This window comes from Leopardus geoffroyi, chromosome B1 (assembly GCF_018350155.1).
Source record: "Leopardus geoffroyi isolate Oge1 chromosome B1, O.geoffroyi_Oge1_pat1.0, whole genome shotgun sequence".
Classification (NCBI taxonomy): domain Eukaryota; kingdom Metazoa; phylum Chordata; class Mammalia; order Carnivora; family Felidae; genus Leopardus; species Leopardus geoffroyi.
The window spans coordinates 105,444,065-105,469,919 of NC_059327.1; the positions used below are offsets into that span (position 1 = coordinate 105,444,065).

General features: G+C 36.6%; 1 protein-coding gene across 1 annotated transcript in view; it reads right to left on the minus strand.

Annotated features, from left to right (window-relative positions):
* NDST3 (N-deacetylase and N-sulfotransferase 3) overlaps positions 1–25,855 on the minus strand; it is a 173,123-nt gene that overhangs the window by 121,326 nt on the left and 25,942 nt on the right. The window contains exon 2 of the mRNA XM_045469117.1: positions 1,953–2,040. Within this exon, the coding sequence (XP_045325073.1) occupies positions 1,953–2,040 (88 nt within the window). The remainder of the gene's footprint in view (positions 1–1,952; positions 2,041–25,855) is intronic.

Below are 25,855 nucleotides of genomic sequence, written 5' to 3' on the forward strand. Positions count from 1 at the left end.
GTCACTTAATACTTGGTGCCAATTAGATATCTTTGTGGAAAAAAGAAGGTATCTTGACCTCTATCTCATACATACAAAAAAATCAACTCCAGATGGATTTCAGATTTGTAAGTTGTAAGAACATAGAAGCATATTTTTATGATTTTATAGTATGCAAAAATATCTTTAAAAAGACACAAAAAATCGACCATACAGAAACAAAAAGATGAACTAGGCTACATTAAGTATTTTTGGTCATCAAAAAACATCATTAGGAATGTGAAAAGAAACCTGAAAAATAGGAGAATGTATATTTGCAACATACGTAACTGACGAAGGGCTCATTAAGAATGTATAAAGAAGAAAAAGAAAAAAATAATACATAAAGAATTTCTACAAATCAACAAGAAAAAGCAAGTAACCTAACAGAAAAAAAATCTCAAATAGTTCACAAAAGAGGATCTCCAAATGGCCAATAAATATATGAAATAAGCTCAATGTTACTAATCATGAAAGAAATGTACATTAAAACCATAAAATATCTCTATGTGCTCACCAGAAAGGCTAAATTTAAAAAGATGAACAATATCAAATGTTAGTGAGAATGTGGAGTAACAAGAAAACTCATACACTGTTGGGAATGAAAATCAGTACAACCATTTTGAAAACTTGGCATTTTTCTACTAAAGTTGGCTATAAGTGTGCTATATAACTAAAAATTCTACCCCTAGTTGATAACCAACAGAAAAAAATATAGTTATGATCTCTGAAGGATAGGTACAAAAGTGTTATTAACATGATTAGTCAAAAAAAGCCAAAAACTAGAAAAAAACCCCAACATCTACATTGGAAAGGAATGGAGTAAGGAAATTTTGAAATATTCAAACAATGGAATGCTATAAAGCAATGAAAATGAAAGAATTACAACTATACACAATAATATCTGTAAAACCAGAATGATATTGAACAGGGACACCTGGGTGGCTCAGTCACTTAATAAAACAAGCTGGATACAGAAGAGCTGATACTGTATGATTCCTTTTACACACATCTCAAAGCCATGCAAAATAGTTTATGATATTAGAAGCCAGGATAGTGGTTTTCTTTGAGAGAGGCTAGTGACTGTGAGGAAGCACAAGGTAGGTGGGTGCGGGGATTCTGGTAGTATTTTCTCTCTTGATTTGCATGCTGGTTTCTTAAAATTCATTGAGCACCACATTTACTACTTATTGCACTTTTATATATGTAAGTTATACTTCAGTAGAAAAGGAAGGCCATTATATAATAACATGGTGAATAAATGTTCAAACCATAAACATTTTGTAAAGGTTAAAAAATGCTATCTTAAGGGGGCGCCTGGGTGGCTCAGTTGGTTAAGCATCCAACTTTGGCTCAGGTTATAATCTCACAGTTCTTGGGTTTGAGCCCCACGTCGGACTCTGCGCTGGCACCTGAGAGCCTGGAGCCTGCTTCAGATTCTGTCTCCCCCTCTCTCTCTGCCCTTCCCCCACTTGCACCTGTCTCTCTCAAAAATAAATCAATAAACATTAAGAAAATGATATGCTAAATTGAATTGAATAATATGAGGAAAATAGAATAGGACAGAGACATGGAATGTAGGAAGATGTAAGAAAAGGTGTCACAAAATTTATTTATTTATATTTATTTATTTATTATTTTAAATTTATTTAATTAAATTCAAGTTAGTTAAAATACAGTGTAGTATTGATTTCAGGAGTAGAACCCAGAGATTCATCACTTACATAGAACACCCAGTGCTCATCCCAACAAGTGCCCTCCTTAATGCCCATCCTCCATTTAGCCCATTCCCTACCCCCTCCCCTCCAGCATCCCTCAGTTTGTTCCCTGTATTTAAGAATCTGTTATGGTTTGCCTTCCTCTCTGTTTTTGTCTTATTTTTAAATACAGTAGTCAGAGAGGCCTTTGAGAGTAATTAACCGCCTTTTTCTTACCTGTATGGTAAAATTTTCCTGAAAATCCAAGGTTGAACGTAAAATTTGTGATTTGTGCACGCAAAAGATTCTGAGTGTCAAGCAGGGCCTGAAATACATAATTAAAAAACAAAAATCAGGTTAGAAAATGTCATTGAGAAGTTTTAAAAGATATCTTCCTTTTGCATTCAAAGGGTAAAACTACTCCTTTATACATGAGAGAATTAAATGATGGAAAGTAGTGTCTTTACCAATTTACAACCGGGGAGATGCTTTCAAGATAACATAAACATATACACATATTTATCCTTCAGCTTGCAATAAATTAGCAAAAAGTGTCAGCTAGAAAAAGGAAGTTACATGAAAAGTTTATTATGCATGTATTAAAGGAACTGTTATCTAGTACATAAAATATTTCTCCTTTCATTTCTCAGGGACATAGATCACCAATTGTCAAAAGAAGGACACTCTTTAAGTGAAACTATGCAGGAACATATGTTGAAAGGAAACATTGTTATTTCTCAGATATGCCTTTGGTCTTCAAAATCCAAGACTTTTCAATCTTTAAGTCTTAGATTCCCACAAGGCAGTGATTGTTCTTCAAAAGAGGATATCATGATAAAGTAAATCTCTAATTCGGCCTTTCATTAAAAAACAAACAAACAAACAGCCCTGCTTTTGAAGGTAAAACTTTTTAAAACAGTTTTAATTATTACATCTTATAAAGTATTTACCATGCTACGAATTAAAAAAAAAATTTAAGGCTATTTATATTGAGAGAGATAGAGACAGTGTGAGCAGGGGAGGAGCAGAGAGAGAGGGAGAGAAGGAAAATCCCAAGCAGGCTCTGAACTGTCAGGACAGACCCCGATGTGGGACTCAAACTCATGAAATCATGAGATCATGACCTGAACTGAAACTGAGAATTGGATGCTTAACTGACTGAACCACTCAGGCACCCTCATGCTATGAATTTTTAATGGACTTCTTTTCTTTCTGCTCCTTCTTTTCTTCCTCATTATTTAAATTCCTATTCTTATATTTCTTTTCTCCCTGCCACCCTCCCTACACAGACAACTAGGCAGAAAGTAACACTATAGACTAGATTTGTGAAAGATCTTAGTTAATAACTTCTTTTACGCACGAGGAAACTGAGGAGAAATGAGTTGCCCATTTTCACAGGTAAAATTAGTGGTAAATTGTAGACTAAGGATATAGATTGCCTGATTCCATATTAGGTACCCCTTTTCCCACTTTCCAGTTACAACTGGGTCCACAATAAAATCTTCTTATTTTAGCAGCATAGCTGACACCTGGAAGCCTTGCCCCATCATGTTCAAGGTCTCAGTCTTTATTGGGGAGCTAAATAGATACACCTTTTATTCAGAGATTATCCCTTATCTGTGGACATAAGTGATTCTCCTTATTGTGTAAAAACAGAGGAAGAGGACTTCTGAATCCCTATTTAAATTCGTCTTGGCTAATTTCCCAAAATTTAGGTATCCAAGTCTTCTTTTTCTATCACTACTCTGTTTACATGAACAACTTACTTTGACTGAACAACTGAACCATAAAATATGTGGGTCCTGAGGGCACTCAAAGATGGAAGACACATTTGTTTGTGGATTTCCACACCTAAGTATAGAAACAAAGGGTTAATGATGGCAATGTCATTAGGGACAGGTTAGATTCTGTCATTGTAAGGCCTGGGCATGGGTTGGGCAGGGAAAGGAGAATTTGGCCAGCTCAGCAGTGACAAAGTGAGTAATGGGACACAGAATCTCATTGTGTAAAGGGGTGGGGAGTGGTGCTGCCTGGATGTAGGGTGTGAGACTTTCTCATTCTGTCCTTATGGAAGGAACATAAGGTATAGAATAGGAAGGTATGGGTTTATTTATTTCTTTATTTATTCACTTAATTAAAGTTTATTTATTTATTTTGAGAGAGAGAGGGCACGAACTGTGAGATCATGACCTGAGCTGAAACCAAGAGTTGGACGCTTAACTGACTGAGCCACCCAGGTGCCCCGGAAGGTATGGATTTAAATGCCAGCTCAGGGACTTATCGTGAAGTCATGTAAGACTTGGGAGTCAGATTCCCTCAGCTGAAATTCTGGATCTGTCTCTATCCAGTATTGGGCATGCTATTAACATTTTTAGACCTCAGACTCATCACATGTAAAGTATGGATAATAATAATTACCTCAAAGCACAGTTGTGAGGGTTACATGCTTTTATGCTGTTGACATAGTAACTGGCATATAATAGGTGGTCAACAATTATTAGTTCCTGCTCCTCTCTTATTGCTGCTGCTACTATCAGTACTATTAATAAGATTGCTGTTATTGTTAGTGATGTTAGACAATTTATATTCTCTGAAATTTTCTCTTCATTTGTTAGAGTGGAGATAATTATCTAACTCACAAAGTTGTGATGAGGATTCTAAAAGGGATAATATATGTAGGAGTGCTTGATAAGCTTTTTAAAAAAGTGGCCTAAAGTATTAGGTGTTGATATAGTTATCAGCAATTATATATTTTATGTATATCATTATATATTACTAATAATTATGTCATCTATTTGTCTCATTACTTTAAAGTTGTTTTCCTCATTTCTCATTTTATTTGTCTTCAGTCTCCTCTAGGCTTCCCTCTTCCCTTCTTTTTCGTTTCTTCTCCCCATTTGAATATTCTAACTAGCTCTTCTTATTGTTCCTTCCCATTAGATCTTGTCTTCTTCTTTATCCATCTTACTTACTTCATTTTACTCACTTTATTCAATGGTTAAAGTATAGATTTGAAATCCATTTTAAAATGATTTCTTATGTGTTCAATGCTTTAACCTTAAAGTTGGAAGTTTTTTCTTTTTGTCTCTTTGAAAAAGTCCTCAGCTAACCTTGAGCTTTGCTATATGACCCTTGATTGCCTTTTAAAACTAATCTTTACAATACTTGATAAGAAAGCAAACAAACAAACCTAGCTTGTTCTTTGGCCTTTGAAGCTAAATAATGTACCTGTGAACTAACCTCTAAATCAACTAGAATACGTTGATTCAAATTATTGAACTAGCCATGATTATGCAGATTTGAGTTGGCATTTTACACATTTATCTGACATTCTAGAAACAAACACTAAAACACATAAAAGATATACTGAAACAGACAGTAGATACTACCATTATGCCTATATCTGGGGAAGAGGGAAATTTATTTCTAGAGGATATTTTATATACTTAAGATAAGCCATAATATTTCTTATCTCTTATACTGTTGTTTTTAGAAGCCAGATTTGGGGGGGGGGTATATGAAAACAATGTTATATGTTCATCCACTATTCCATCTTTTCAAAATAGGCTTCTGAAGTGCTAGAAGCTACAACACCCAGCAATGTTCTTAGATTATATTCTTTTCATTGAACTCTTCATTGCTAGAATGATTTTATTCAGCATTAGTCTATTTAAAACTGAGCTAGTCTATTATTACTATGAACAAAGTATTATAAAAATATAAATGATTTTTTGCTTTATTCTCTATGTGCAACATGTCAAAAATGCTGTGATAATATCTAAAAGTATAATCATGATAAGCCAAATCAGTGTTCTCATATCAAATTCAGAAAACCAAATGCATTTGGGCAGGCAAACCCTCTCATGTGTAGAGTATGTTGGTCACGGAGGAGGTAAAGAATCACAACCACCTGCAGAGGTATCATTCAGTGGTCTCCTCCAATCCAAGAACCCTAGGAACAGATTTCTATTGTCAGAAATAGTCTGATTATTGAAAAATGGTACTTGTATTTTTAACTGTTCCAAAACTTTGTATATAATTAGCAAGGTAATTTACAATTCCAGGTATCAGTAATTACTTTTAAAATAACACATTACTGGGGCACCTGGGTGGCGCAGTCGGTTAAGCGGCCGACTTCAGCCAGGTCACGATCTCGTGGTCCGTGGGTTCGAGCCCCACGTCGGGCTCTGGGCTTATGGCTCAGAGCCTGGAGCCTGTTTCCGATTCTGTGTCTCCCTCTCTCTCTGCCCCTCCCCCGTTCATGCTCTGTCTCTCTCTGTCCCAAAAAAAAATAAATAAACGTTGAAAAAAAAAATTAAAAAAAAAATAACATTACTAACCTTACACCTAAAGGAGCTAGAAAAAGAACAGCAAATAAAGCCTATGCCAGCAGAAGAAGGGAAATAACAAAGATTAGAGCAGAAATGAACGATATATAAACAACAACAACAACAACAAAACCAGTAGAGGGGCACCTTGGTGGCTCTGTCGGTTAAGCATCTGGCTTTGGCTAAGGTCATGACCTTGCAGTTTGTGAGTTTGAGCCCCACATTGGGCTCTGCGCTGACAAATCTCAGAGCCTGCAGCCTGCTTCAGATTCTGTGTCTTCTTCTCTCTCTCTCTGTCCCTCCCCTGCTCACACTTTGTCTTTCTCTCTCTCTCTCTCAAAAATGAATAAACTTCAAACAAACAAACAAACAAACAGTAGAACAGATCAACAAAACTAAGAGCTGGTTCTTGGAAAGATTTAACAAAATTGATAAACCCCTAGCCAGACTTATCAAAAAGGAAAGAGAAAGGACCCCAACAGATAAAATCACAAATGAAAAAGAGATCACAACCAACACCATAGAAATACAAACAATTATAAGACAATACTATGAAATATTATATGCCAACAAAACTGGGAAATCTGGAAGAAATGGACAAATTCCTAGAAACATACAACCTACCAAGACTGAAACAGGAAGAAATAGAACATTTGACAGACCCATTATCAGCAAAGAAATTGACTCAGTAATCAAAAATCTCCCAACAAATCTGTGCCAAAAGGTTTCCCAGGGGAAATCTACCAGACATTTAAACAAGAGTTAATACCTATTCTCAAACTGTTCAAAAAAATAGATATGGAAGGAAAGCTTACAAACTCATTCTATGAGGCCAGCATTACCTTGATTCCAAAACCAGACAAAGACCCCTCTAAAAAGGAGAATTATAGGCCAATATCCCTGATGAACCTGGATGCAAAAATTCTCAAAAAGATACTAGCAAATTGAATCCACTAGTACATTAAAAGAATTATTCACCATGATCAACTGGGATTTATTCCTGGGATGCAGGGCTGGCTCAGTATTCACAAATCAATGTGATATACCACATTACTAAAAGAAAGGATAAGAATAATATGATCTTATCAATAGATGAAGAAAAAACATTTGACAAAATACAGCATCATTTCTTGATAAAAATCCTCAAGAAAGTAGGGATAGAAAGAATATACCTCAACATCATAAAGGGCATATGTGAAAAACCCACAGATAATATCTTCCTCAATGGGGAAAAATTGAGAGCTTTTCCTCTGTGGTCAGGAACATGACAGGGATATCCACTCTCACCAGTGTTGTTCAACATAGTACTGGAAGTCCTAGCCACAGCAATCAGACAACAAAAATAAATAAAAGGCATACAAATTGGCAAAAATGAAGTAAAACTCTCACTCTTCACAGATGACATGATATTTTTATGTGGGAAACCCAAAAGAGTTCAACAGAAAACTGCTAGAACTGATATGTGAATTCAGCAAAGTTGCAAGATATAAAATCAATGTAAAGATCGGTTTCATTTCTAGACACCAATAATGAAGCAGCAGAAAGAGATATCAAGAAATCGATCCTATTTGCAATTGCACCCAAAACTGTCAGATACCAAGGAATAAACCTCACCAAAGAGGTATGCTGAAAACTATAGAAAGCTTAATGAAAGAAATTGAAGAAGACACAAAGAAATAGAAAAGCATGCCATGTTCATGGATTGGAAGAACAAATATCGTTAAAATGTCGATAGTACCCAAAGCAGTCTACACATTCAGTGCAATCCCTATCAAAATAACACCAGCATTCTTCATAGAGCTAGAACAGACAATTCTAAAATTTGTATGGAACCACAAAAGACCCCGAATAGCCGAGGTAATGTTTAAAAGGAAATCCAAAGATGGAGACATCACAATTCCAGACTTCAAGCTGTATTACAAAGCTGTAATCATCAAACAGAAGGGTACTGGCACACAACTAGAGACAGAGATCAATGGAACAGAATAGAGAACCCAGAAATGGACTCACAAATGTATGGCCAACTAATCTTCAACAAAGCAGGAAAGAATATCCAATGGGAAAGAGTCTTCACAAATGGTATTGGCAAAACGGGACAACAACGTGCAGAAGAATGAACCTGGACCACTTTCTTACACCATACACAAAAATGTATTCAAAATGGATGGAAGACCTAAATGTAAGACAGAAAACCATCAAAATCCTAGAGGAGAAAACAGGCAGCAACCTCTTTGACTTTGGTTGCAGCAACTTCTTACTAGACATGCCTCTGGAGGCAAGGGAAACAAAAACAAAAATGAACTATTGGGACCGCATCAAGATAAAAAGCTTCTGCACAGCAAAGGAAACAATCAACAAAACTAAAAGGCAACTTTTAGAATGGGAGAAGATATTTTCAAATCACATATCAGATAAAGGGTTAGTATCTAAAAATCTGTAAAGAAATTACCAAATTCAACACCCAAAAATGACAAATAATCCAGTGAAGAAAGGGGCAGAAGACCTGAATAGACACTTTTCCAAAGACATCCAGATGGCTAACTGACACATGAAAAGATGGTCAACATCACTCATCGTCAGGGAAATACAAATCAAAATCACACTGAAATACCACCTCACGCTGGTCAGAGTGGCTAAAATTAACAAGGCAGGCAAGAACAGATGCTGGTGTGATGTGGAGAAACAGGAACCCTCTTGCACTGTTGGTGGGAATGCAAACTGGTGCAGCCACTTTGGAAAACAGTGTGGAGGGTCCTGAAAAAATTAAAAATAGAACTACTCTATGACCCATCAATTGCACTACTAGGTACTTATCCAGAAGATACAAAAATGATGACTCAGAAGGGCACATGTACCCTAATGCTATCAGCAATAGCCAAATTATGGAAGGAGCCCAAATGTCCCTTGACTGATGAATGGATAAAAAGGATGTGGTGTGTATGTACACACACACACACACACACACACACACACACACAGACAGTGGAATTTTACTTGGCTCAAAAAGAATGAGATCTTACCATTTGCAACATTGTGGATGAAACTAGAGGGTATTATGCTAAGTGAAATAGGTCAGGGAAAGACAAATATATGATTTCACTCATATGTGGAATTTAAGAAACAAAACAGATGAACATAGAGGAAGGGAAGGAAAAATAAGATAAAAAGAGAGAGGGAGGCAAACCATGAAAGACTCAAATACAGAGAACAAACTCAGGGTGGCTGGAGAAGCAGTGGGTGGAGGGATGGGCTAAATGGGAGATGGGCGTTAAGGAGGGCACTTGTTGGGATGAGCACCGGGTGTTACATGAAAGTGATGAGTCACTAAATTCTACTCCTGAAACCAATACTACGCTGTATGTTAAGTAACTTGAATTTAAATAAATAAAAAATAAATAAAAGAACACATTACTTTTTCTAGTTAAAAAAATTAAAATCACTAATAAATCCACCTTTTAAGGCAAATTAATATTATGATGAATTCTTTCCTAATTTTACCAATAACTACATATACCTAAGTATAGACAGATATATAGATATATAGATAAGTGAGATTAGAGCCATGAGGCAAAAATTAGAACTGTACCTATTATTACTAAAAATACAGAGTTTTGAATTTTGCTTTTGTCATCTAATAGTACATTCTGAGCTTTCTCTGGTCACATTAACTTCCCAAAACCAAATTTGTTAATGGGTGCAGAATACTGCATCAGATTGGTACCTTATAATTTATTTAACCATTTCATCTTACTTTTGTATGTTTTGGTTGTTTATATTTTTTGTCTAATATAAATACTGCTCTGTGTACCAATACATATTTATATACCAATGAAGTAGCCATTTCTGCAGGAGATGAGAAGATAAGAATAATTCTGTTTATTCTTTGGCACAAAACAACTTTCCAGCAAATTTGAAGATGTTCATGAAAGTATTAAAAGAGAACATAATATTCAGTTAAAATTACAAGAGAATTGCACAATGAATATAGTTTAACATGAAAACTTGACTATTTTCAAAATGATTCTTTCAAATCTTGAATCTATATGCTACCCCACTAACTTAGTTTTTTGAGGCTTCATTCTACAAAGCCAAAAACACGTGCAGGCATTAAAAGACCTAGTTGAAGGCCAAGAAGATCTAATTTAAAGAAATTGAGCTCTGAGAACTAAGCAAAATGGGAGCTTTTATATATCTTTGGATTTTCTCCAACTTCCCTTAACAGAATGAATATATCAATTAAAGTAAATCAATGAGACGAAGTTTAAAAATAACTGCAAAAACGTTTTATATGGAGATTCATGTTAGTATTCATTACAGTGTGACATTCTTTGAGGGAACATTTGCTAATTTTGTGTTTCTTATCTGTGCTTCACAGATAATATTTTGACCTGTTTCCTCTTTTATAAGGTAACTGAAGGAGTGGGTGAGCCAAATTAAAACCGGGGAAGAAATTTTAGTGCTGAGTGTGGTTTTTTAGCAGCAGGCACAGATAGTGTTTCAGCACAGAATTTTTAGAGTTAACATTTTCCTAATCAAACATTTCCTAAATATAAATATATACAATGTATCTGTATCTCATAAAGTAAATGAGAACAATTGGGCAGGTAATTGCAAGATCTTGTATCTATCTTTGTATCTATCTACACCCAAACATGCACACTCAGGCATCACAGGTATATAATGTAAAAGATCATTATTCCCATTTCAGACACAATAGACATGATTTACATAAAGTGACTTTCCCCTAGTCATAATTAAGTGTTGAAGAAGTGATTCAAACAAGGATTTGGATTGCAAAGCTCACTGCTTCTGTTGTCCATAGAAAGAACAAGGATACTAACACTGAACACTCTTACCACTGGCATACAGAGCCACTGGTGACAAAATCCACTAGAAGGAAATAAGGGATGGCTTTTTGTATCACTTTAACGAACTAATTGTCACTCTTAGTTTCCAAATCCTAAAGGTATGAGGGGGATGGGAAGACTAGATTTGTCAGTGAATACCCAGCCAAACTAGGAATGTTTATCTACTGGCATGCATATTAAAGAACAGTCACTCAGTGCACCCTGTGTGGAGCTGGACAGTGGGATGCTGAAGGGCTTTAACGCCATAGCTGGCACTTTGGTCTCCTTACCAGGTATAGAACTAGAAAGGCTTTCTATAGAAGACCTGTGCCCAGACCAGAAAAACACTGAAATTTGCTGAAAACAGTTAGTTAGGCATAATATTAGAGTGAAGGCATCTTGCACAATTAGAGGGAAGACCGCTTTAGAGGAAAACAATGAGCAATAAAGCCAGGGCCAACTACATTACTTGACCTGCCTATGAAGTGACATTGAGGTTGGAAATCAGAAGGAGATGCAGGCATGCTGGGTAGGCCAGTGGAGTACATAAGATTTGGCCACTTGTAACAGTATTTAAACTCTCTTGACAAGGAACCGGTAGACCTAGAGCTGTACTACCTGACAGTAACATTCCTAATGGTAAATCAATCATTCAGTGTTTAGTTGACTGTTTTCTAAACTTGAAGTCTACACACAAAAAGGGGGAAACTATATCCTGCTAACTTAAAATATAAATACCAAAGGTGGGAGTGTGTGTTCTACATTTTACATGAGCCTCATCACATTTGGGAAAATGGATACGGAACTTTCAGCTGGGAATTTGCTAATTATAGTCAGGTGTTTTAAAGATTATCCTGCTTATTACTGACATTACATTAAGTCATGGCCACCATATGCTGAATGTTTAGACCTTGAGTGTGGCCTCACGAACATGGGCATGATTAATGAACAGCAAGTTTGGAATCAGAATGCGGTATGAGTCTGACCCTGCCATTTGACTACTGCACAAGTCTGGACAAGTTTTTGAACCTCTCAGATCAGTTTCCTTCTCTGGGAAATAGTGACAACAATATACTGCTCATGGGCTAGGTATAAAGATCACATGGGAAAATGGATATACGGCCCTAAAACCTTTCCTAGCACATGGAGGTGGAGTTTTAGCTCTGTGGATGGAATCATTTCTCCCTTCCTCTGAACCTTATCCTACAGGGTAAGGCATATGCCTAAAATTTTAAATGGTATTTTCAAATTGGACCTTAGTACTTTCAGGGATGTCTAATCAGCACTGAGGATTTTAAGCAAAAGAAGAAGATGATGCAAGTAGCTATATCACAGTAACTTTTACAAGGCTTTGTATTCCTTTCTGAGTGAATTCTTCATTCTCCCACTAAATGTTCAGGTATTTTATTGTTTGATTGCCAGAACAGATTAAGGACAAAGGTTTGTGTGAAAGTCAAGGAGAAAATAGTTACATAGTAATCTTAAATTATTTCTGTTACATACTTACAGAGCATACATTATACATAACCTCTAAATTATACAGATGAGAGATGGTTTTGCTAGAACATTTGTTGACACAAAAGTGGCAAATAATGATATGTGAGTGGGAAAATAAAGAACGATTAAGTATGTGCTATTCTCACTAAGTGTTCACTTGAAATTGTTATGCATATTCTATTCAGTTTATGGTTGATATACTAAAGTAGTCAAAATATTAATGTACTTAAAAAAGGAAATAAACATAAAAAGTAGTTCAGTTTAGGGGCACCTGGGTGGCTCAGTCGGTTAAGCGCCCAACTTCAGCTCAGGTCACAATCTCATGGTTTGTGAGTTTGAGTCTGGCCTCGGGCTCTTTGCTGACAGCTCGGAGCCTGGAACCTGCTTCAGATTCTGGGTCTCCCTCTCTGTGCCCCGCCCCTGCTCAAACTCTGCCTCTCTCTCCCTCTCTCAAAAACAAACATTAAAAAAAATTTTTTAAAAAGTAGTTCAGTTTCTTACAATATGGTATCTTTAAGAAAAATGTAAGCTATATCTTACACATTCAGTTATAGAGAAAAGGTTTTTATGAGTTGTAAAAAACATAATTGTGATGCCTTAATAATTTAAAATACTTGCTTTTAGCAGCAAAGCAGAAAAGGAAGCATAGCTCTAGGATGCCATATGAGGGGACTGAGGCATGTCAACCCACTTACTATTATTTCATAGTAAATTAGATTTCCACTAATTGTTGCAGAGGTATGTTGGAAATCCCTTAAGTACCATATTTGCTTTTCTTTTTTTTTAAAATTAAGTTTTTAAAAATTTTAATGCCAGTATAATTAACAAATAGTGTTATATTAGTTTCAGGTGTACAATATAGTGACTCAACACTTCTGTACATTACTCAGTGCTCATCATGATAAGTGCACTCTTTAATCCCCATCACCTATGTCACCCCCCCCACCCCCAACAACCTCCCCTCTGGTAACCATCACTTTGTTCTCTATAGTTAAGAGTCTGTATCTTGAATTCTCTCTCTCTCTTTCTCTCTTTTCCTTTGCTTGTTTTGTTTCTTAAATTCCATATGTGAGTAAAATCATATGGCATTTGTCTTTCTCTGACTGACTTATTTCACTTAGCATAATACTCTCTAGCTACATCCATGTCATTGAAAATGGCAAGATTTCATTCTTATATTTTGTGGCTGAGTAATATTCCATTTACATATATACCACCTCATTTTTAATTTTTTTAAGTTTATTTATTTATTTTTGGCAGAGAGACAGAGCAAGTGGGGGAGGGGCAGAGAGAGAAGGAGAGAGAGAATCCCAAGCAGGCTCCACACTGTCAGCACAGAGCCCAATGTGGGTCTCCAAATCACAAAATGTGAGATCATGACCTGTGATGAAACCAAGAGTCACTTAGCCTACTAAGCCACCCAAGTGCCCCTATATCACCTCATTTTTTTAATGTGAAATTTATTGTCAAATTGGTTTCCATACAACACCCAGTGCTCATCCCAACAGGTGCCCTCCTCAATACCTATCACCCACCCTCCCCTTCCTCTCATCCCCCATCAACCCTCAGTTTATTCTCAGTTTTTAGGGGTCTCTTATGTTTTGGCTGCCTCTCTCTCTAACCTTTTTTTTTCCTTCCACTCCCTCATGGTCTTCTGTTAAGTTTGTCAGGATCCACATAAGAGTGAAAACATAAGGTATCTGTCTTTCTCCGACTGACTTATTTCACTTAACATAACACTCTCCAGGTCCATCCATGTTGCTACAAAAGGCCAGATTTCATTCTTTCTCATTGCCAAGTAGTATTCCATTGTGTATATAAACCACAATTTCTTTATCCATTCATCAGTTGATGGACATTTAGGCTCTTTCCATAATTTGGCTATTGTTGAAGGTGCTGCTATAAACATTGGGGTACAAGTGCCCCTGTGCATCAGCATTCTTGTATCCCTTGGGTAAATTCCTAGCAGTGCTATTGCTGGGTCATAGGGTAGATCTATTTAATTTTTTGAGGAACCTCCACACTGTTTTCTAGAGCGGCTGCATCAGTTTGCATTCCCACCAACAGTGCAAGAGGGTTCCCGTTTCTCCACATCCTTGCCAGCATCTATAGTCTCCTGATTTGTTCATTTTAGCCACTCTGACTGGCGTGAGGTATACCACCTCATTTTTATCTATTCCTCAGTCAGTGGACATTTGGGCTGTTTCCACAATTTGGCTATTGTGGATACAATTGTAGATAATGCTCCTGCTGTAAACACTGGGGCCACATGTATTGCTTTGAATTAGTATTTTTGTATTCTTTTAGTAGTATAATTGCTGGATCATAGTTAAATCATAGTTTAAAATCATCCATTTTAACTTCTTAAGGAGCCTGCACACTGTTTTCCAGAGTGGCTACACTAGTTTGCATTTCCACTAACAGTGCAAGAGGGTTCCCCTTTCTCCACATCCTCACCAACACCCGTTGTTTCTTGTGTTGTTGATTTTAGCGATTCTGAGAGGTGTGAGGTGATATTTTATTGTAGTTTTGTTTTGCATTTCCCTAATGATAAGTGATGTTGAAAATCTTTTCATGTTTGTTGGCTATATGTACGTCATCTCTGGAAATGTCTGTTCATGTCTCCTCCCCATTTTTAATTGGATTATTTGTTTTTTGGGTGCTGAGTTGTATCAGTTCTTTATATATTTTGAATACTAACCCTTTATCATTAATGTCATTTGCAAATATCTTCTATCATTCCAAAAGTTGCCTTTTAGTTTTGTGGATTATTTCTTTCACTGTGCAGAAGCTTTTTGTTTTCATGTAGTCCCAATAGTTTATTTTTGTGTTTGTTTTGCTTGCCTCAGGATACATGTCTAGAAAGAAGTTGCTAAGGCCAATATCAAAGAAGTTACTGCTTCTGTTCTCTTCTAGGATTTTTGATGGTTTTCTGTCTTACATTTAGGTCTTCCATCCATTTTGAATACATTTTTGTGTATGGTGTAAGAAAGTGGTCCAGGTTCATTCTTCTGCACGTTGTTGTCCCGTTTTGCCAATACCATTTGTGAAGACTCTTTCCCATTGGATATTCTTTCCTGCTTTGTTGAAGATTAGTTGGCCATACATTTGTGAGTCCATTTCTGGGTTCTCTATTCTGTTCCATTGATCTCTGTCTCTAGTTGTGTGCCAGTACCCTTTTGTTTGATGATTACAGCTTTGTAATACAGCTTGAAGTCTGGAATTGTGATGCCTCCATCTTTGGATTTCCTTTTAAACATTACCTCGGCTATTCGGGGTCTTTTGTGGTTCCATACAAATTTTAGAATTGTCTGTTCTAGCTCTATGAAGAATGCTGGTGTTATTTTGATAGGGATTGCACTGAATGTGTAGACTGCTTTGGGTACTATCGACATTTTAACGATATTTGTTCTTCCAATCCATGAACATGGCATGCTTTTCTATTTCTTTGTGTCTTCTTCAATTTCTTTCATTAAGCTTTCTATAGTTTTCAGCATACCTCTTTGGTGAGGTTTATTCCTTGGTATCTGACAGTTTTGGGTGCAATTGCAAATAGGATCGATTTCTTGATATCTCTTTCTGCTGCTTCATTATTGGTGTCTAGAAATGCAACCGATCTGTACATTGATTTTATATCTTGCAACTTTGCTGAATTCACATATCAGTTCTAGCAGTTTTCTGTTGGACTCTTTTGGGTTTTCCACATAAAATATCACGTCATCTGTGAAGAGTGAGAGTTTTACTTCATTTTTGCCAATCTGTATGCCTTTTATTTATTTTTGTTGTCTGATTGCTGTGGCTAGTACTTCCAGTATTATGTTAAATAACAGTGATGAGAGTGGACATCCCTGTCATGTTCCTCACCTTAGGGGGAAAGCTTTCAGTTTCTCCCCATTGAGTATGATGTTATTTGTGAGTTTTTCATATATGGCCTTTATTATGTTGAGGTATGTTTCCTCTAAACCTTCTTTAATGAGGGCTTTTATCATGAATATATGTTGTACTTTGCTAAATTCTTTTTCTGTGTCTATTATCCCATGTTTTATTCTTTTTCTTTTTTTTAAAAGTTTGTTTATATTTGAAAGAGAGGGTACAGGGTGGGGAGAGATAGAGAGAGAGGGAGAGAGAGAATCCCAGGCAGGCTCTGCACCATCCATGTAGGACCTGATGTGGGGCTCAAACCCACAAACTGTGAGATCATGACCTGAGCCAAAACCAAGAGTTGGATACTTAACTGACTAAGCCATCCAGGTGCTCCTCCCCTTTCTCTTATTGATGTATCACATTGATTGATTTGCAAATGTTGAACTACCCTTGTATTCCAGGAATAAATCTCACTTGATCATGGTGAATGATTTTTTTAATGTATTTTTGGATTTGGTGTGCTAGTATTTTGAGGACTTTTGCATCTATGTTCATCAGAGATATTGGTCTGTAGTTCTCCTTTGGAGTGTTGTCTTTATCTGGTTTTGATATCAGGGTGATACTTGCTTCATAGAATGAATGTGGAAGTGTTCTCTCTTCTATTCTTTTGGAATAGTTTGAGTATAATAGGTATTAATTCTTCTTTAATGTTTGGTAGAATTAGCCTGTTAATTCCAGGACTTCTCCTGGACTTTTGCCTGTTGGGAGTTTTTGATTACTGATTCAATTTCCTTGCTGGCAATTGGTCTGTTAAAATTTTCTATTTCTTCCTGTTTCAGTTTTGGCAGGTTATATATTTCCAGGAATTTATCCACCTTCCAGGTCATCTAATTTGTTGGCATATAGTTCTTCATAATATTTTCTTAGAATTTTATGTCTGTGGTGTTGTATGTTATTTCTCCTCTTTCATTGGTGATTTTGTTTACTTGAAACTTTTTTTTTTTTTTTTCTGGTTGAGAATGGCTAGAAGTTTATCAATTTTGTTGTTTGTTTTCAAAGAACCAGCTCCTGGTTTCATTGTGTTCTGTTGTTGGTTTTTTTGTTTTTGTTTTTGTTTTTGTTTTTGTTTTTAGTTTCTATATCATTTATTTCTGTTCTAATCTTATTATTTCCCTCCTTTTTCTGGATTTGGGTTTTGTTTGTTGTTATACTTTCTAGCTCTTTTAGGTGCAAGGTTAGGTTGTTTACTAGAGATTTTCTTGCTTCTGGAGCTAGGCCTATATTGCTATAAACTTCCCTCTTAGAACCACTTTGCAGCATCTCAAAGGTTTTGGAACGTTGTGTTTTCATTTTCATTTGTTTCCATGTACTTTTTGATTTCTTCTTTGATTTCTTCGCTGAACCATTCTTCTTCTTCTTTTTTTTTTTTTTAATGTTTATTTGCTTTTGAGAGACAGACAGATAGAGTGCGAGTGGAGGAGGGGCAGAGAGAGAGGGAGACACAGAACCAGAGCAGGCTCCAGGCTCTGAGCTGTCAGCAGAGCCCAACATGGGCTCAAAATCACAAACCGTGAGATCATGATTTGAGCCGAAGTCGGATGCTTAATTGACTGAGCCACCCAGGTGCCCCGGACCTGTTCATTGTTTGATAGCATGTTATTTAACCTCCATGGATCTGTGGTCTTTCCAGAATTGTTTATGTGGTTGATTTCTAATTTCATAGTGTTGTGGGCAGAAAAGATGCATGGTATGACTTTGATCTTTTTGAATTTTTGAGGCTTGCTTGGTAGCCTAATATGTGATCTAGTCTAGGGAATATTTTGTGTGTACTTGAAAAGAATGTGAATTCTGCTGTTTTAGGATGGATTATTGTGAGTATATCTGTTAAATCCATCTGTTCCCATTTACCATTCAAAGCCACTGTTTCCTTGTTGATTTTCTTTTTAGATGATCTGTCCATTGATATAAGTGGGGTGTTAAAGTCCCCATAGCATTATTATATTGCTATGGATTAGGTCCTTTATATTTGTTATTCACTGTTTTATGATTTGGGTGCCCTTTGTTGGGTCCATATATATTCACGATTGTTACATCTTCTTGTTGGATTGGCCCCCTTATTCTTAAATAGTGTCCTTCTTTGTCTCTTTTTACAGTTTGTTTTTAAGTATATTTTGTGTCATATAAGTACAGCCACACCAGCTTTCTTTTGACATCCAATTGCATGATAAATGTTTCTTTTTTTTATTTATTTATTTTTTTTTATTTAAAAAAAATTTTTGTTTTTTCAACGTTTATTTATTTTTGGGACAGAGAGAGACAGAGTATGAACGGGGGAGGGGCAGAGAGAGAGGGAGACCCAGAATCGGAAACAGGCTCCAGGCTCTGAGCCATCAGCCCAGAGCCTGACGCGGGGCTCGAACTCCCGGACCGCGAGATCGTGACCTGGCTGAAGTCGGACGCTTAACCGACTGCACCACCCAGGCGCCCCGCATGATAAATGTTTCTTAATGCCTTCACTTGCACTCTGCCAATGTCTTTAGGTCTGAAATGAGTCTCTTTTTGGCTGCATATGGATGGGTCTTGTTTTTTTTTTTTTTTTTTTTTTTTTTTTATCCACTCTGTCACTTTATTCTTTTGATTAGAGCATTTAGTCCATTTACATTCAAATAATTACTGATACTTATTTATTGCCATTTGTTACTTGTTTTGTGGTTCTTTTTCACATTCTTTCATTGGTTTTCTGGTTGTCTTTAGTGACTTTAGTGATATATATTTGGATTTCTTACTCTTTATTTTTTGCATATCTATTACTGTTTTTTGATTTGTGGTTACCAGTCTATATTAAGCTGATGGTTTATTCATTTTGAACTTATTCTTTACTCCTTTCCCTCCATGTTTCAGATATTTGGTATCATGTTTTATATCCTTTTATATTGTGCCTTTCTTGACTGATTTTACAGATATGTGTATTTTTTTTGTTTTTGTTTTTGTGCTTCCTGCTTTTCTTTGGTTTATTTTGTTCTTTGGAGAACTCATTACTATTACTATTGGAATTTATTTATTTATAATTATTCATTTAGCTCTACTCCACTGGTATAATTCATTTAGCATTCCAAGAAAGTAGATATAACCTGTGTCTTTACAATACTTGATCTTGAGTGTCCAAAGAAGTGCTTGGCACATAGTGGACTCCCAATAGCCACTTATTGAAAAATGAAAGAATAAATGAATGAATGGTAATGCCACAATAATTTCCAACCAGAAGAGAAGACTTAAAAATTACGCAGAACAAGTAAAGAGTAAACAGAGATGATGGCTTCCATGGAGAGGACATACTAAGGGTGCTCCATTACAAGACACACTTTTATAATCATGTTGCACAAACTGTATGGATCATCAACCTTGGATGGGAGCTCTTGCTTCAATGCTGGATAAATGGAGCCCAGAGAAACCTCTGTGTGCTTCAGGTAAAGACACCAAATTTGGTCCAATGAAGAGCCTCCTAGTGTGGCTTTAAATCAGATCATGGATCATTTTTGGAATGGACTGAAAAGCTTCATATATATATATATTTTTTTTATGAAAGCTGGGGTAAAGGAATAAGCATATACTTTGACTAGCAACCTTAGTCTGCTGGAGCCTAACTGTAAATGCAGATATAAGAAAGATGCCTATGAAATCAGAATAGCTACCAGGAAGCAAGTATGAAAGCTACTGAACTTTAAGAAAAGCTTTCATGCTTTCACTTGAAATCACTTTATTTTACATATAGGTCTACAAGCTTTGTGATCTGGTTTCCAAAAATACAGCAGATTAGTTAAGTTAGCCTACAGAAACGGACTATGAGAAGAGATGCTGAAGAACTTAATGGAAGAGTTAGGCAGAAAAAATATACATCAACACAAAAACTAAATATATATACATATTAGGGTGGAGGCAATGGCCCCGTCTACCTCCATAGCCTCAGAAGCTTCACTGCACTATAATCCAATCACAGATGATCAGTAACAATGAACATGAAAAAACTGAAAAATTAAAAGTGTGCCACTGAGTTAACTAATACACCTTCATTGCGTACCTACTATGTGTCAGGCCCTTTGTTAGTTGCTGGGATAATCAAATTGGACCCATCACTCAATGACAGATTATTTTGAGAAGAAAATGAGATATCTAACACAAGTTTTTTATTCTCTAAAGTGATAAACAGTGTGTAAAAATATTAATATAGTCTAAAATGAATTTTCTGGAAGATGGTTTATACTTTCAAGTCAAATGCCATTCTGAATGACTTACGGAGGAGTCAAACAATTTTAGGCATCAGCTCACTCTTCTCACACAGGTCCAGCCCAAAGACCTTCTTATTGTTAGGGGAACACTCCAGAATTGTTCTTGCTTCTGGGCCTTTGCTCTTAGTGTTATGTCTCTCTTGCCCAGATCATTACATTTTAAATTTGCATTTCTTTTATGTCTCTGCTCAAATACTACCTTATCAGAGAGCCTTTCCTAGACCATCCTTATAAACTTGGCAACAATACACCTCCACCTCCTGAAGCCCAGATTTTCCTGTCTTTGCCCTATGTTATTTTCTCTACAGCATCTGTCAGTACCTAATATGCTATACTGCATACTTGTTTATTGTTGTCTACTCGCACTGAATATAAAAAATATGAGAGCAGGGACTTAGCCTGCTTTATTCACTGAAGTTTTCCCAGTGTCTAGCATGTGGTAGGCACTCATAAAATTTGTTGAATGGCCAAATGAATGAATGGATGCTTCTCTTTAATTTTGTTTGAAATGTTTATTTATTTTGGAGAGAGAGAGCTCAAGCAGGGGAGGGGCGGGGCAAGGGGGGACAAAGGAGCTGAAGTGGGCTCTGTGCTGACAACAGAGAGCCCAATGTGGGGCTTGAACTTATGATCTGTGAGATTATGACCTGAGCCGAAGTCTGATGTTTAACTGACTGAGCCACCTATGAGCCCCAAATGAACGGATTCTTCTAAATTGGAATTTCAGGTAGTTGAGCCTGAAGCTGAAGTACAGTTCTGGAACCAAAGAAGTAACTAAAATTAAGAAAAAATGATTTCTTTAGACCAGTCAGGCTTCTCTGGAACAGCAGTAAAAACAAAAAGGACAGTGACTCTAAACATGGGAAGAGAGAAAAGGCCAGCTGACTTACAGAGACCAGAAATAGAAATGGCCTAACATCTGACAAAGACTTCAAGTCAAGTCAAGCTACCAGAATAATTTACTGTGACTTTCTGACAATAGTCTAATTGGAAGGCTATTAAAAAAGATAATAATGTGGTTTCTGGAGGAAAGGTTCCTGGGCTTGAATCCCAGGTCCAAGGACACTAAGTGACTTTTCACTTTGGCAAATGCCTTTCCTGAGCCTCAGTTCCCTTATTCTAAAAAAAAAAAAAAATGGGTGACAATTCCTACCTCATAGGGTTATAAGTTCTGGATGATGTAGTCTGTGTAAAGTTTAGTGCCTAGAACATGATAATCACAATAATATTTTAATGCCTTATCCTAATTCTTTTTTAATTTTTTTTAATTTATTTATTTTTGAGGGGTCACAGAGGCAGAGAGAGAGGGAGACAGAGTATCTGAACTGGGCTCTGCATTGACAGCAGTGAGCCTGATGAGGGGCTCAAACTCATGAACCATGAGATCATGACCTAAGCTGAAGTTGGATGCTTGACTGATTGAGACACCCAGGCACCCCTGCCTTATCCTAATTCTAAAAAGTATGTATAACATTAAAAGTGATGAACAGTGGATATAAGTGGTTTCAAAAAAGGCAAAAATGATAGAAATATAAAATGGAGTCAACTGTAGTACAAATATAAAAAATGAACAGTTAATACTTTAGGCACTGATATGAGGTCTGTGTTGGCTGTAGTGAAGTGGACATGGTGGGGAAAGCATATACTACAACTGGAAAAGAGGAAGCACCCTGGGAGTTTTTTCATGGAGATGGTCCTCTATTCCCTCAGGGGTTGAAAGAAGAGGTATTTGGCAACCAGAACCTGACTAGAGAATCCTCTTCTTGGGATCAAGCTAAGAATACATAATAAATTATGATAATCACAAAGTAGAATCACAGAATGTTAGAGGTGGAAGATATTTTAGAGATTGCCAAACCTGGTATTTCTCAAATTGTTGCATTGAAGCATCTGTCTTTGAACAGGAGAATAAACATATTACTACCTATCCCTCATATTCCTGACACTTTGCTCTATACATTGACATGGTTCCTACAAAGAACATGATGCCTTTGGATCTATGCTTAATTGAAAAATCCTGGGAAATTTTTCAATAACTTACCTTGATTTTAACAGAATATTTTTAATTGTTCAGTTAAGTTATAAAAGCAACCAAAGCAAAACAAGAAAAAATCATTTTTGTCAAATTTGCAAAAGATAATTCTACTCATGTATATTATTTTAATTTCATCTCTTCACAGCTGATCTAATCATACGTCTAGTAAAACTCTTATACCTCATAAAATCTCTAGAATTTTGGCCTGCAATTATTCTCTACTAAAGATGTCTCTTTTACTATGGAGCCAGGTCACGAGACATTTGAAAAGTATGCCTGACTAATTTACCTGAAGAGAAGTATTTCCTTCCTTTCCTGATATTTTTTTCCTTCTGAATGGAAAAAGTTATGAAAACATACAGGTTTTAAATAAATAATAAGATCAGAATCAGTCAGAAATAGCGCTTGCAGATTTCAACATCATGTTTTTTTTTTTAAAAAAAAATTTTTTTTCAACGTTTATTTATTTTTGGGACAGAGAGAGACAGAGCATGAACGGGGGAGGGGCAAAGAGACAGGGAGACACAGAATCGGAAACAGGCTCCAGGCTCTGAGCCATCAGCCCAGAGCCCGACGCGGGGCTCGAACTCACAGACCGCGAGATCGTGACCTGGCTGAAGTCGGACGCTTAACCGACTGCGCCACCCAGGCGCCCCTCAACATCATGTTTTATAATATTTATTTGTTAATGAAATAAATAGTAGCTTGTTTGTATTGCTCTCCCAGCTTACATGATTTCAAGCTTCTTTTGAAACTAGAAAGTTCATTTGTCTATTTTAATTAATTAAAGGTCAAAGAACCCAGAGCCAATTAATGCAGAGTTAAAAAGCCCATGACTCATGACTTCATATTCACCCCATGGGTTTTAATAAGATGGGGCAGGCCATTCCATTTTAGAATGAGCCTTTCCGTGGTTTATAAATGCCTCAAAAACGATTTCTCAAAGCAGAACTACCCTTTAATTTAAATTAGATTTTCTCTCAAACTTTTGCTCTCTGTTGAAAATATTTGACAATCCCTTCTTTGTGAATTGTGGAATCAAATGCAGAATGGCTCAGTGCCCTCCCAAGTTCTGTCAGCAGGGCTGTGTTAGCTACTTCAGTCAGTGAAGGAGAAAGTAGTTTAGGTGGCTTCTTATTCTTACTGGTGAGACAGTGCCATAAGGATCAGATGGTCCTTTGTCATTATCGCTCTATGGCCAGGCATATAGTTGTTTTATGAATTTGTATTCATGGCAGATGGTCTCTCTCCATTGGCGCTCTAACTCTGAATGCTTTTTCTTCTTGGGTATGCTCTTTTGGGGGGGTATGCTACAAGGGGGGGTGACATTTATTTCCACAATGGAGTTAGCTTGATATGTCCCTTCTTTTTTTTTTTTTTTTAGTCTTAAAAAATGTTTTTAAATGTTTATTTATTTTTGAGAGAGAGAGAGAGAGAGAGAGTGAGAGAGAGAGAGAGAGAGTGCAAGCAGCAGAGGGGCAGAGTAGGAGACACAGACTCTGAAGCAGGCTCCAGGCTCCAAACTTTCAGCACAGAGCTCGATGCAGGGCTCAAACCCACAAACTGTGAGATCATGACCTGAGCTGAAGTCTGATGCTCCACCAACTGAGCCACCAAGGCACCCCTATCCCTTCTTTTTTGACTAGATTTTTTCCCCCTACTTATCACTCTGCTTCCACCTTGTTCTCAAAGTTTATGTCTTACTCTTCATTGTTCAGGATCAATAATGAGCTCCTAGTTATGTGAAACCCTATTTATTCTTAAATATATCACTTGTTTTAAAATGTTCTATTGTGGGCCTCCTGTTTGAAAAGAAGGTGGAAATACTCACCAGATGCTGATGTGTAATTGGCATGTGGGCTTCACACGTATACAGGCAAAGCACAGAATAGAAACTTCAGTGCTTTAGTCTTTGAAATCATTAAACAGAATATCTAAGATCACATTTGCTAACATTGTGACTTCAGACTATTTTCAGCATCTCTTCTAATAATAAATCTGAGGCTTGATTTAAATTTTGAATTATAATTGGTAAGTTGATTCTAAAACTGGGAAAAGATGCTATTATTTACTCTCTTTTTCTTTCAGCTTTATTGAGGTTATTTTATGTGATTTAGGTCACCAAACAGTTGTTTGTACTCGGTGACCCAGTTCAGATGCAAATCAATGACCTAGATGGGAATCCTCTTACTACTCCAGGAGTCCAGGGCAACATCTATCTATTCGGTTCCCTAATGGGAAATTTTTCTTCTTTATAAATATAAAGCTAAAATTAAAATATAATCAGTCATAGAATTGCCTAGGTCCCATATATTCCACATTACTGTCTGCACGTCACTAAAATATATCATATATACCCCATTACTATGGAAGAAAGGACTTGCTAATCAGAGTATTTGATTTGTTTCTACATGATTGATTAAAAACTTTCAAAAAGCTTTAAAAATTTTTATTTCCCCACAAATTGTTCCAATATTATAAATTCCAAATAAGAGTGAAACTTATTATTCTCTGAACTTATGAAAATCAACTGCCTTTGTTGAACTGATCAACAGTGACCTGTACTCCCTCTTTGTTTTACATGGAATATAAGAATAACATCATAACAGAGGCAACTCTCAGAGAGCCAGCACAGCCTGGACATAGAGACTGTGAGTTAATACCTAAACTTCTCAACTAAGACACAACTGAAGTGTCAAGGAAGTCACCTTTGTTCTTTATGACTCTGTTTGAAAATATGAATTGGGCGCCTGGGTGGCTCAGTCAGTTGGGCGTCCAACTTTGGCTCAGGTCATGATCTCACAGCCCATGGGTTCAAGCCCCGCGTCGGGCTCTGTGCTGACAGCTCAGAGCCTGGAGCCTGTTTCAGATTCTGTGTCTCCCTCTCTCTCTGCCCCTCCCCTGTTCACGCTCTGTCTCTGTCTCAGGAATAAATAAATATTAAAAAAAATTTTAAAGAAAATATGAATGAAAATATGCACAGTGGATTTTAAAAGTAGGTTTCTGAAAGGCTCTCTTTGAAAACAGAGGTAGAATCTTGTGTTAATTTGAATGCAAACATTTCAGAGAGAGATTAATAAAGTTATACAAAATTAACAAAACCAAATTGCAATTTCTTTGTTTTTGAAGCTTGTTACTCCAGATTGTGTAAAATTGACGTTCCAGGAAACTGTAAAGGAACTAAGGAGACTGATAGTAGGCGTGTTATTTCTTCAGGCAGCTTAGTACGTGAGCTGGAGCAGTCAGACCCTGGCCACTCCTAACTTGAGTTAGCTGAGAAGAA